The sequence below is a fragment of the Haliotis rubra genome, unplaced genomic scaffold, assembly GCF_003918875.1.
Source record: "Haliotis rubra isolate DU_JTF1 unplaced genomic scaffold, ASM391887v1 Scf162, whole genome shotgun sequence".
NCBI lineage: Eukaryota > Metazoa > Mollusca > Gastropoda > Lepetellida > Haliotidae > Haliotis > Haliotis rubra.
In genome coordinates, this window is record NW_025765581.1 from 97,933 (window position 1) to 111,763 (window position 13,831).

General features: G+C 38.2%; 2 protein-coding genes across 2 annotated transcripts in view; one reads left to right on the forward strand and one right to left on the reverse strand.

Annotated features, from left to right (window-relative positions):
* Nucleotides 1–11,898, reverse strand: part of LOC124271643 (cilia- and flagella-associated protein 206-like) — a 31,566-nt gene extending 19,668 nt beyond the window's left edge. The window contains exons 1-10 of the mRNA XM_046706796.1: nucleotides 11,770–11,898; nucleotides 9,458–9,600; nucleotides 8,688–8,771; nucleotides 8,233–8,323; nucleotides 6,720–6,908; nucleotides 5,608–5,766; nucleotides 5,352–5,444; nucleotides 4,871–4,983; nucleotides 2,993–3,112; nucleotides 1,159–1,263 (exon numbers count right to left, since the gene is read on the reverse strand). Of these exons, the coding sequence (XP_046562752.1) occupies nucleotides 1,159–1,263; nucleotides 2,993–3,112; nucleotides 4,871–4,983; nucleotides 5,352–5,444; nucleotides 5,608–5,766; nucleotides 6,720–6,908; nucleotides 8,233–8,323; nucleotides 8,688–8,771; nucleotides 9,458–9,565 (1,062 nt within the window). The 5' untranslated portion in view covers nucleotides 9,566–9,600; nucleotides 11,770–11,898. The remainder of the gene's footprint in view (nucleotides 1–1,158; nucleotides 1,264–2,992; nucleotides 3,113–4,870; nucleotides 4,984–5,351; nucleotides 5,445–5,607; nucleotides 5,767–6,719; nucleotides 6,909–8,232; nucleotides 8,324–8,687; nucleotides 8,772–9,457; nucleotides 9,601–11,769) is intronic.
* Nucleotides 11,899–11,954: 56 nt separating this feature from the next.
* Nucleotides 11,955–13,831, forward strand: part of LOC124271646 (dedicator of cytokinesis protein 1-like) — a 99,112-nt gene continuing 97,235 nt past the window's right edge. The window contains 2 exon segments of the mRNA XM_046706797.1: nucleotides 11,955–12,085; nucleotides 13,254–13,337. Of these exon segments, the coding sequence (XP_046562753.1) occupies nucleotides 12,040–12,085; nucleotides 13,254–13,337 (130 nt within the window). The 5' untranslated portion in view covers nucleotides 11,955–12,039.

Consider the following 13,831-nt stretch of genomic DNA (forward strand, 5'->3'; position numbering starts at 1 on the left):
CTGCGGCGATGGGATGTCTGGGGAAGCAGGATGCTTCTTGGAGATGGCGGACTCGTCCACACCTCTCCACCACTCTAGCGGAACACCACACGGGAGGGAGTCGGCCAACAGCAGTAGACTGGCGAGGGGTTCGGTGTATCAGTCATACTAGAGTCTGCATCGCGCGACCTATCTGCTAATGCGTGCCAAGCGCCAAAGTAAATATTAATAAAAAGGTAGAATTGGATAAATTAGTACGCAACTGCAATGTGAATATAATAAACATGGCGCCGTACATCATATTAAAGGCGGATCAGCAGCAGCATAAAAACGTAATCTGCAATAGTACAGAATTTTCATCAAGCGTAATCCACTGAAACAAACACGCGTCCCCGTGAATAAACTGTAGAAAAGCGACTAAATATCAATATATAATCGTTGAAGGATACTAGCTAAACCTCTATAGATGTCTATACGAGGTAACTAACTAAATATATTTCAAAGGATATAGTGTGTCGGGAGACACAGACGCTCTCACGTCCAGCTCACTGGGCGAAGAAGGAGAGAGTGAGGCACATGGGTAGAGGTGGCGCCCTCGTTCCCGCGCTTGTGGAAAGGAGGTAACTCGTGGTGAATACTAATTAGTGATTTTAAATTGAAGGGAGCTTCAATTAGGGAGATACAAGTGTTCCACTATGTTCGCAAGAAGAAGAAGACAAGCAAAAAGAGCATGAGTCAGGATAAGGAAAAATTATACATCTTTGTTCACTCTTTACACTAAACTTCAGCTCATAAATCAATGGACCATCAATGCAGTAAACCTTGTTCATTAAAAGGAGAATAACGACAATATAAGATGCTAACAGATGTCAACAACACTACCATCAAAACACCTTGAGTTACAGATCAACTAGACTGTCTCACAGTCCCTGAACCACATTATTGTCCCTACTACCTACCCCTCCCTGCAATGCTAAAGCCCTAAATGAAGCAAGTCTAAATTTCCTCAGGTTCTGAATCTCATATCTCACTGGGGCTCCTTTTCAATAAAAATGGCATTATTTGCTACAACCAAATCATATATATTCGTAGACTAAGCATTAATCTACAAATCACCCCCGAAAAGCTTGAATATTGCTGTGCAACAAACAGACATCCGGCATCAGTGACCTCCCTTACCCTAGTGAAGGGCTCCAAGCTGGCGAGGATGTTGCTTAGCACGCTGAGGAGGACCATCTCGTCCTGGAAGCCGCTCCACAGCTGGGCCAGATGGATGAACTGGGGCTGGAAACAGAAGGATGGACATTCAGGTTGAAGGCAACAACAGTGAGCAAAAACAACCAATAACCAGAAGAATGATGTCAGAAAAGTTCCCATGGGATGTTCAGATAATGGTGTTGACTTTCAATCTCTGGACACAGACTGCATGATACCAATTATCTTCTGTTTGTGGACTGAATGATGTACTGCTGTATTTGTTTAGACTCAGCCTTCAGATTCCCCACCTTCTTTTCATAGTTCAATATTTATATCAAGACTTGACAGTTTTGAAACCACCACTGGCCCTTCCACAATCTATTTATCAATCAATTAATTGAAAACTAAGTCCCTATTTCATCCACCCGTGAATATCCGGGTTCGAATTGGTCTTCAGACTAAACCATGCTTGTCGTAAGAGGCGACTAACGGGATCGTGAGGTCACTGGCTCGGTTGACTTGGTTGACACATGTTATCGTATCCCAATTGTGTAGATTGATATCCATGCTGTTGATCACTGGATTGTCTGGTCTAGGTGGAATATTGCTGAATGTGGAAAGACTTCCACCTGTATCCCCCCTTAACCCTAACGGCATATGTTTATGCTGGCAGTTTAATCTGAACATAGACACAACCTACTTCCATTCAAATCATATTACCTGCCTATGATTTGAATGGAGTAGGTTATATCTACCTTTTCCTCATCGTTTAAATTTAGGGGGGATATGGGCGGAAGTATTACCAAAACGAGTGGAGGTTTAGTAAAGGGGTATACTACAAATCCATTTGCACATTTATAAGAGTTACACAACAATTTGACTACAGTTAAGGAAAATTTATCAATACTATCCTAATAATAGTTCGTTACAAAATACTGGTTTACAAGTGTACACAATGTAGAGGGCATTCTATCAGCAATAGTCATGGGCAAAGCAATATGGCATTAGGAGCTTGTGAGACATAATCACCTCATTTCCAAGTCTGTGACATCATGATTTCACCTTGAGACACAGTTTATGATTCTCCTTATTGTCACAGTTATTCTAATTCAGCCCCAACAAGATTTGTGTATATTTGAAAACATCCACATCATGGATAAAACTACTGCCAAAGTCCAAGTCTACAGACTATTTCCCTACAAGACCAGACTAACACTGAGGTTCTGTAACAATGGTTCGAGTTTATAAATGCTTTGTCTGTAAGCCAGCCATTTCCAATTAACTTGCAAAAGCAACTTGCTTGAATCAATCAAGTCCCAAGCTGTACATTCAATTATGTAACAATCTATTCCTTCAAGTGAATGCCCCTCAACCTCAAGCTAAGTCTTAGTGCACCAAGTATACTCATCAATATATAAAAGTGTACATTATATTTTCAAACATGCATCATCACCCCTAATAGTACATAAACTTCACTCATGAAGATACAGGTTAGAATTAGGTGGCCTGGCTTGCTGACAAGTCATTGTATCCAAAATGCACAACTCGATGCTCATGCTAATGATCACTGGATTATCTGGACCAGATTCTAATATTAACAGATCTCTACCATATAGCTGGAATATTGCAGAGCACAGCATTAACCAACCAACAAACCAAAACAGACTTAAACTTAGAGCAGACTTTGTCAAGATTTTTTTTTCCAATCTGAGACCAAATCCTATCTATTAAACCTTCCCTAAGCCAGACCAAATATGTGCTAAGCACACTTTGCCCATTAAGATCACTTTCCTGATCCGGGGTCAGATCTACTCACATAAACTTGTGCTGTGGGCACAGCTGTCTTGGACTGCACAGTTGCCTGCAGCTGTTCCATACGCTGTGCCAGCTGATTCTCCAGCTGCTCCACCTGGTGGGCACAGCTAATGACGTCATTCTGAAGGAACAGATGCAGGGAATTCTTTTATTCTGATCATACAGGAGAACACACTGGAATGTATAATTATCACAATAATCACACATTTATAGGATATCTGAAATTTTTCAAACACACAAATACATCGTGTCTGGTAAAGAATTTTATTGAGAAAAAAAGTCTAATATGACTCGTCCAAACAAGTCCTATTTCAAACGAAATACCTCATTATCATATTCACAATCTGTTAAGAATAACATTATTTCTTCCTGTAGCCTAGTGGTTAAACTAAAGTTACACTGGTCATGCCGAAGCCGCAGGTTTGATTCCCCAGATATGAGTACAATGCGTGTTCCCTGATATTGCTCAGAGCTCCAGATAAGATTTAGCTCATGTGGGTACTGTACCCACTGTATTTTTTTGGAGTGGGTATTATGAATGTTGAGTGGGTATTTCATTTTCCGTTACCCACTGCTTTCAAAATGTGCGTAATTCAGTGATTTTACTCACCTAAGTATTACGTCATTCAGTAAGTTTACTAAGCAGGTATGTTCTGCCTTATGTCATACCTAATCAAAACCAACTTAGATATAATGGAAATGATTTCATAAAAAATCACTCATCCTATACTGACAGTACAACACTTGTCCTATACTAACAATACAACTTGATAGCAATCGATGTCTTTTTCATTACGCGAGCGATTTTTATAAATATATTCTGTACGCATTTGTTTTAAACTTTTTGCGTATCTAACATTTTAAATGCAGAAAAATTGCAGAACAATGCTTTGCAGACCATTGTGACATCATTGGTTACAATGACATCATAATTAAACAGCATCACTGCTCTCTGCCACAAAGGCTGGTTAGCTGTACACATACACTCAAAACACTGGATCACTCAGCTCACAAACTGATCAAGCTGGAACAATGATTTGTGTCTTTTGACTTCTTTGAGAGGCATTCAGAACTTCTTCATTATACTGGGAGTGACATTTCGGTGGAGTGAGTGAGAGTGTTTATGGTTTTACGCTGCTTTTAGCAAACATTCCCGCAATTACTGCCAATATCACAGAGGGTGAAACCAGAAACGGGCTTCACACAATCGGTGTAAGTTCTAACAAAGTTATCAAGCAAGTGTTAGAATTTACACTGAAATGTCACTCCTACTGTAATAAAGAAGTTGTTTGTACATTGTTATCCTTCCCTGTGTCTTTTGCTAACTCTGGGTGAGGTGAGGTGAAATCTGGTTTAACGTCTTACTTAAGAATATTTTGCTCATTATGCATGTGTATGTGTGGCTGCTTGTACTTGGACTTGAGCTGGTTTTATAGTGCTAGCTCACTGAGATACCATGCTGCAGTTAAGCATGAATACCCTACTCAGACACATTATACTGACTCCGAGCCAACCAGTCCTTGTTGTACCCATTAATGCCGAACGCCAGGCAGGGACCAACAAGTACCATATTTTAACGCTTTTGGTATGATGCCTCTGGGTATCGAACCCGCGACCTTCCGCTCTCCGAGCAGATGCTCTAACCACCAGGTGGGGTAGCCTAGAGGTTTATGCATTCGCTTGTCATGCCGAAAGATGCAGGTTCAATTCCCCAAAAGCGTCATAAAACTAAACTCATTCAATTTTGCTAAGAAATATATAAACATTACAAAGATTTAAAACTCCTTGACAAGCATCAGCATACTAATACTCATGCTGACATATTAGATATCAGACGACACAAAGGTGAGATTCTCTATACAGAACATAGGACACCCACCAGTATGACCCGGAGGAAGGCTTCATGTTGGCGAGTGTTGATGAGAGCCTCCTTCAGCAGCTGCAGGGATGGGCCATCAAATCCCTCATTGTGGTAAATGTGTTCAATCAGAGCTGAAAAAGCCACAGACAATCATGGAGTTCAAAGTTGTATGAATGACAAAGCTGACAGACTGATCGATCATATAGTTTGGCCGTGTTGTTTTTCTAATTTTGTTCTTGTAGCAAGGAGTAAGGAAATATTCTGTTAACGTCTACATCATTTCAAGAATACAGTCTTGCGAACATCAAAATGATGTTCAGGTACTTATAAACATCAGGGCGACATGCAAAACAAACATTAAAATATTCTGTCTTTTTGTGACTGAAACATTTGATCCATTAAGTGACGCTTCATATAACATACATATCTTGCCTGGGACCCATTCTAACAGGCATAAGAAAGGATGCTTAAAATGCTATGAAAATGAGCATGTTCCTACCTGTGTACTCGTAGGCACATTTGAGAGTCCCCTGGATCTCTGTGTCCACACTTTGAGTCGTAGCAGGGACAGCTTCATTAAGGATTGCCGGCACTGAAAACATGACAGCAAATAGACGTGAAGTGGACATAAAATGTCCGAGTTCCATGTTGGGATTAAAAAAATTACAACATCGGGATGTCATCTGTGAAAGTGAGTGAGGGAGTGTGGCGTTAAACAAACAAATCACATCACTGCCAATGCCAAGGTTACTTACAGTCATCAATGCCTTCTCCACCCTTCCCGCACTCCTTGTTAAACAGTCGGATTCCAGTTACTATCATCGTCAGCTCCAGGAGTTGTCTTTCCTTGTCTCTCTTGGTCAGTGACATGAACGTGCCCAGCTCAGTCTGAGGAAACACACTCTGCAGGGCAGCTGGAATAACGAGAGCATTTAGAGTATGCTGAATTTGTATGGCTGCAATGATGATTATGATTGAATATATTTGATGAGTGGATAAGTATCCTCCAGAAATACAATGATTAATGATAGGGGTGGGTATTGCAGAGAATTTTCATATTGCGATATATTGCGATGCGAAAGCATGTATTGCGATATGTATTGCAATATATTGCATGAAGTATTTTTAAACAAAAACTACTTATAATCGAGTTACTTCTTGATTTATAGAGCAAAAACACAACAAAATCATTAGTCTTGATTAAGCTTTAAGAACAACTTTTAATCATGATTTAAATAAAAATGTGAATAATATTTGGCACAAATGAAACAAGGACTTATCCGAACATTTCCGAGTGTTACGAAGTTTTCCGAATGTCAAAATACCGGTTTTCGATCAGCATATCGCAATACGTATCGTTTTCATGTCTGAACCGGTAAATACCGGTAAACCGGTTATATTGCGCAGCCCTAATTAATGATATACAAGTACAACAACAACAACAATACATTTTCAGCATCAATTTGTGATCAATCAAATATTTTCATTTATTACATTAATTACAGAACAATTGTTGTTTATTTGTTTGTTGTTTAAAGCCGCACACGGCAATATATGGTGGCGGTCTGTAAATAATCGTGTCTGGACTAGACAGTCCAGTGATCAACAGCATGAACATTGCTCTACGCAGTTGGGATACGATAACATGTGTCAACCAAGTCAGTGAACCTGATCACCTAGCCCATTAGTCGCCACTTACGACAAGCATGGGTTACTGAATATCAATTTTAAACCCGATCTTCACAGGTCCTCTCAACGATGAAGCAATGTGGCGTCGTATCACTTCATCTTATCAAACAGCATCAACACTCTGTTAAATTATAAACTAGGAAGTTACCTCACAAATATTAGTGATATGCACACCTACCTGTGGCCTCTCTGACGACAGCGATGTCTGTGGGGCTCCCCAGACCAGATCGGAGGAGAACGGCAGAGACAATCTTCCGATACAGACTCTCCAGTTCTTCCCGCGTCCTGGCTCGGCTGTCTGTGATCTCCCTGATGACTGGCTGAAGGCGAGATTCAAGGACACGACGATGTTCCTCCAGGAAGTCAGCTAGTGGAGTGAGTGAACGACTGAGTTAGCCGGTTTACAATACACCATTTTGAACAGCATTTAAGTCATATATTATCGTATGTACTTGAGAAAAGCCCCAAATGATGCTGGTCTCAAATGTTTACAACTTTGGCAACACTCACAAACATGGGTACGATCACATTGTAGGACAAGGTTTCAAACCTTAGAATGAACATAGGCCTAAGGGAGATAACTCTAAACAGCAAATTGGAGCGCCGAAGAATAAGCCACATATGCCTTTCAGCTTGTGGAAGAGACAATAAACAAATTAACACAATGACTCCATTGCATAAAACCAACAAATCATCAACAATATTCCAGTTACAGGATAGTTACTAGGACCAGGCCGGAACACAGTCAAGACTGTTGATTACTAAGAACAACCCTTTCTGTCAATATGTGTGACATGCAATCAACCAAGTCACTGACAAGGGAGGGTATTTCAGGTATTATTTCCTTGTTACCATGGTTACTGATAGATGTATTTGAATAGTGGATACATTGCAGTTCTAGTGTGTAGGTACCTGTGAGTGTCCTGACTTATGAGAGTTATGTAATGAATACCAGTTATATAACGACTACCATTTTCTAATGCATACCAGTTATATAATGAATACCACTGTTACATGTTATATAATGAATAGGTCCAGTTACAAAATGAATAGATTCAGTTCATACAATGAATACCAACTATATATATGATGAATACCATTTATGTAATGAATACCAGTTATACAATGAATAGGTCCAGTTATACAATGAATAGGTCCAGTTATATAATGAATAGGTCCAGTTATATAATAGGTCCAGTTATATAAATCATGAATAGGTCCAGTTAGGTCATAATAGGTCAGCAACTAGGTCCAGTTATATAATGAATACCAGTGAATACAGTATACAATGAATAGGTCCAGTTATTATATAACGAATACCAGTTATATAGCAACTAGGTCCAGTTATATAATGAATACCAGTTACATAATGGCAGTACAAGGAGGTTATAACCATGCCTCAGTTCGTGAACATCAATCTCAGAGTCAGATACACCCGGTCCATTCCTTGTTTTAGCCCTAATGGCTAATTCTCAGATACACCCCGCCATTCCTTGTTTTAGCCCTCTAATTCTCAGCGCCATGCGTACCAACTTCAGACCACTTTCATTATGATGCGGCTGGGATCAAACCATCCCCTTCTGTGGTCAGATTCTCTACCCACTACACCATGGATGAGGTCCAGAGTTCATTGGCACGGGGGAAAAGTCAAAATCAGATTTGTCATGTTGCTTTTATGCGAGTTCACTTACATCTTGTTGTGTAGTTCATGTCGAAGTACACCTGCATCTTCACAGTGTCAAGGGACGGGGACCGGTTGTCCATCAAGGAGTCAACACATAACTGAAACAGTAAGTTGACATGACTGAGTGAGTGACACACCTTGATCCGAACAGTGTTTGGGGTTTAATAGACTAACAACTAGTCTCTGAAATGAACATATTTTACAGAAAAAAAGGCTCACAGTGAAAATAAAAAAATATATAATAAAAAGGAGCCCTGAGACTTTCTCCATTTTAAGATGGAAATCTAGACGTGCCACATTTTGTAGACTCGCAAGGGATTTCTTTGATATATTTGCTTCAGGGTCTGTATGACAGACTAGGGGTTTAACTGTAATATGATCCCAAACCAGAGAAATCATATGTTGCTTTTTTGAAAGTTTTAGGATTTTATGGTGATGATGCTTCATTCTTTATCAATTTACCTTGATGAGTTTCTGAACATCTTCTTTGGTCAATGTCCGGTCAACGTTGAATTCGTTTGAAGGATCCAACACAACTGCTTTCACCTGAAATATTACAACAGGTAATTAAACAATACAAGAGACATTTTGTCCCAAATCTGACAGCAACTCTCAACAAGTCCTGAAGGGCCAATTATCAATCTTACAAGACTGTCCTTCAGTCGTAAAGGTTCATGATCAGTAAAGTACAGTTCATACAGTTTGAACCATGATCTTTTTGCAATCAGCCAATCTCAACAGCACTAAGGAAACATTTTCCAGTTTCAAGTTCACACAAAACAGTCTTCTGATTCAATTAACTATATTGAGGACTTGTTCAGAAGAGACCATGGTTTTCAAAGCAGATCTTTGCTGAAATGTGACTGGCTATAATCATTTCAAGTTCATGAAAGAAAAAAATTCTGTGCTGACACAGTGATAGGGGTAATAAAGATGGTGACAATTCTCGTCCTCAAAGAAAGTATATGGCAGGTTAAGGGTATACAACAAGGAAATGGAAATAAAAATACCCTGGAGGTTAGGTGAGGTGAAATTGGGTTTAACGTTGTGCTTGAGAATATTTCGCTCATATGACGATGTAAATATACCCTGGAACAGTGGATAATCATGTCATAGCAGAGACTATACAAAGACTTGATTATGAAGTTTTCTTCACATTTGAAAATATTTTGATATGAAAAATTAACTAATAATGCAGAGAAACACTTTAAACCAATCTTGCAAAGTCTTACCATAAAAGCAACAAGTGTTTCGGAGACAGCCTGTCCCTTGCTGGCACATTCTTGTGCTATTTCTCGGATGATGTTCTTAATGACACTCTCTGCCTGTGCACGAGACATCTTGAAGGTGTCAGTGATCTTCCACCATGAAAAATCTAAAAGAGAAAAGCATACATGTTCACATCTTCAGAGATTCCAAAGACCAGGATCTGACCTTGACTCCTGAACATGCTGAATTTGGGAGACCTCTTAACTTTTCTCTGTCTTCAAGGGAAGTTATGTGCATAAAACAGTTTTTATAAAAAAATTGTAAAAAAGAATTACGCTATAAAATTCATTTACTATAGTTCTGTGCAGTTACACTGACCTGCTCCAACAACACTAGGAGGTATTTTATAGTGAAAGTAATGACTTCACAACATTGGACAACTGAATGAAAATAATAGAGAATGTATTGACGCAAACTTGAATTTAAGATGTTTGTATCAGTATCCAAATTTTAGTAGGTCCAGTCAAACTTGACATAGAATTCCTTCACTTGGTTTCACAGGAACCCTAGTTTTTAGGGATACCACGATACATCGCTACTTTTTCTAAAATGATACAATTATTGATACATTCAAAACTGTATCGATATTTAGTTTTGAAAGTATCGGTTTAAATATGTTTATGTATCGTTTACCTTTTGCAATTGTATCACGTTTTCTTATGTTATGAGAGTTATAAATGATTAGTTTTCATGCACAAAGATTTGAAATTAGAACTTTTTAATCTCTGAGAATAAAAAATGTTGATCTTTTCATGGACGATTATATAATATGAAATATTAATGTTCAAAATGTAACTAAATTTACACAATAATGCCACGAAAATATGTATTGTGATACGTATCGAATCGTGACATGGGTATACATGGGATACATATCGATTCATGAAACTTATGTATCGTGACATCACTTCTAATTTTGTGCTATTTTTGTATCATGCTTTGTCTCATGTCAGATAAATTTGAATTTGAGGAAATATGGAATCATTTAATCTCATCTTTAAATTGTTTTAGCTGTTTTACAGAATTACTTCACAACTATCCAGTGTCCCAAATGTTTTGATTGATATTGTAATATTTCAACTACAGTTAAAGGTGACGAGGACACTTTTAGCAGTGTTTAAATTTCCTGCCTGCCCGACTGTCCAGAACGGTCTATTTTCATCTCGGGACAGTCAAATTTCAAATGTAGCCTGTCTGGTGGTCTGGTAGATATTTTTGCCCCTAAGACTAAATATTTCATAATATCAGACAGGTTCTGTTGTCGTCAGTTTGAGGTGTTTATGGTATTATGTTAATTATGTTAAATTACTTACGACTGGACAGTTCATGTTACGATAGCCAATCACAATCAGGTACTTTCAGTTCACCTAAACTTGGTGAATTGCCTGTTAGTGCTATGTAGTTCATTGCGATGCCTACAAACAGTGAATGGAGCTTGCATGAGTTGAAAATGGCAGTCACAGTTTTTTATTGTATCCGGACTGGTCACTTTTTAAAGTTACCAGTCCGGCTGTCTGGCTTGGAATTTTGGGAGTTTTAAACACTGCTTTTAATTTTTTGAGTTATCAAGACAGCTCCAACTCAACATGTGATAAAGATCATAGATTTAGTTGGTACTCATGTCGTGGTGACTCCTACTATTGGTCAATATATTCAAAATAGTTTCATGCCCTGATTCCATCACAGAGAATGAGTATGTCTTAAGACATGTAGGCTACTATAAACACTGGCAACATCCAAATGGTACACTGGTTACAGGTGAGATAATTGATAATTCAAAAAGGTGATGACAACACAACCATTGATTAGTTGTTGAGTCGTATTTTTTTAAACCATGGAATATGTTTAGATTCACTAGTGATATTATGGTACAACTGTTGGCTGTGAAGTAACAAATATGAGAGGCAATATGAGAATTAAGGTTATATGACAAAATCTAGTTATCTATCAACAATCGTGCACCTGTCAAAAATGCTCTAAAAAATCGAAGTGATCCCTTAATTTGTACTCAGCATATATAGGCCGTTTCAATGCGCGTTAAATCACTTGCATGTGTATCACATCATGTCACCCAGCATATCACAATCACTTTGAAAGTGTGAACAGAAAATCAAATAGGAAATATTCTAAAACTTAGACCTACGACAAGTTACGTTAAATCTTCGTTTGTAAACATACCTTTATCGTAATTGAGATCTAAAGGACAAGCAATGAATGCACTGTGGTATTTTGACAAATGATACCACAAACCCACGTCTCCTTCATATGTACTTACTTGTTTGATTCAATCATAAATAGCTGTTGTGCGAGTGAACGTTTAGGCAGAATGCATCTCAAAAATGATTTCGTTCTGCCGCCATGATGTTGACATCACCATGACGATCAATGCGTGCGCAGTGTGAGGAAATCGATTTTCTGCGCACGTCCAACCCGGAAATAAAGTTGGTCACGTGACAGGGAATGGCTGCTGTTGGTAAATGAAGGGGATAGAAGCAGGATGAAGATGTGTTAGTCACCGTCTGAACGATCGTGCATTTATATAAAAATGACGATCTGGCGAATGAGCGAAAGCAGGTCAAAATTCGGCGTTGGTGAGCAATTAATTTTGCCTCTGAATTGTGTATGCATCATCGTTTAGAAGGCGAACCTGCCCATCTCAAAAGTGACAAAAATGAAATCTGACATTTAATCGGAAGTGAACACTTCAAATTATGCTATGGCTGAAATATGATCTATTTGATTGCAGCTATATATGTTCTGTCTGTTCCGTGTTCTAATTATTATGTAACAGGACTAGTAAAACAGTTTTGGGATGTATACCCCCTCATTTCGCGCATGTACACACATCGAACATATATTACTTTAGAGAGATCAATGTGTAAATAAGTATGATAGATGCTCATTTACCTGACAAAATTGGTTCACCATTTGAATGTATCTTCACATCTTGTACATCAACTGACTGACATTATTGTTAAAATGTTGTGGTGATGTCATTATTTTTCACTATCTCGATATTCGCATTATTGTCGACTTGTGGAAATTTGAGGAAGTAATTAGCGACACATGTCACCAAGATAAGCATTGAGGCCAGGCTCAAGATATATCATGTTGAAAATAAACTTCAAACAGCTTATTTAATCTAATGTAAATATTATTATGATTACACGTCAATACCTTCAGAAAAGATAAACATTTGTGGTCATCATGATGTAAGAGAAAAAGGCCAATGTCACTTTTACAAACTTTGTATACCGAAACAAAATCTACTTTCTATAAAGTTTCCATTTCAATTTCTGATTCCTTTTGCCTAGGTGAAAAAAATGTAGATTTGTATGATAATTAATTGAAACGTCCTTCATTTTGTGTTACAATTGATATGTTATTCTCATGTCAAGCTTTGTTAAGCACTGTTAAGCTGAATTAAGTTTCTATAAGTTTAACATTACTTTCAATGTGTTGATTGCAGATAAGGAGGAAGTTAAGATGATAAATCGTTGTTATCTTGGTCATTTTCTCCAAGGGACACCATTTCAGAGGCATATCGGGCGGTGGGGTAGCCTAGTGGTTAAAGCGTTGGCTTGTCACGCCGAAGACCCAGATTCGAATCCCCACATAGGTACAATGTGTGAAGCCCATTTCTGGTGTCCCCCGCCGGGATGTTGCTGGAATATTGCTAAGAGCGGCGTAAAACCAAACTCAGTCAGTCAGTCAGAGGCATATCAGGAATTTGAATACATTATTGTTTCATTGTTACAGCAATTTGCAACTTCAGAGATGAAACGCCACATCGCTTGAAATTGGACATTGGAGACACAGTCCATATTGTGCAGGAAACAGATGGTAGGATTATATGACAGAAAAGATATACATCATATTATTTAAAAAAATATTAACGTAATTTAATGAAAGTTCAAAAGAGTTTTATCAAGTGATAAATCTGAAAGACCTGTTTCCCCATTTCAGCGGGCATCTCATTGTTAGCTACCTGAGGGAAGTTGAACTGTACCACAAATTGTAGCTCTGTAACGTGAATAACAAATTGCCTGCTTTTGAATTTGGTGCTTCAACACTTTCTGTTTTTAAATGATAATGTAATGAATATATATGATTTCAAAATAAAACTCATTTGTACTTTGTGCTCAAAATGTGAATGAACTCAGATTTAATCTCGTCACTATATGGCTGGAATAGTGCCGATGTGACGTAAAACTCAACTCAACTGAACTAGTTGGTGCTAACTAGTCATATATTTAATCCTCGAAATGAAATGTTGCTAGTATTTTACTGTCCTGTGATGACAGCTTTTTAGGAAACTATTTTCATTGTATTTTTTG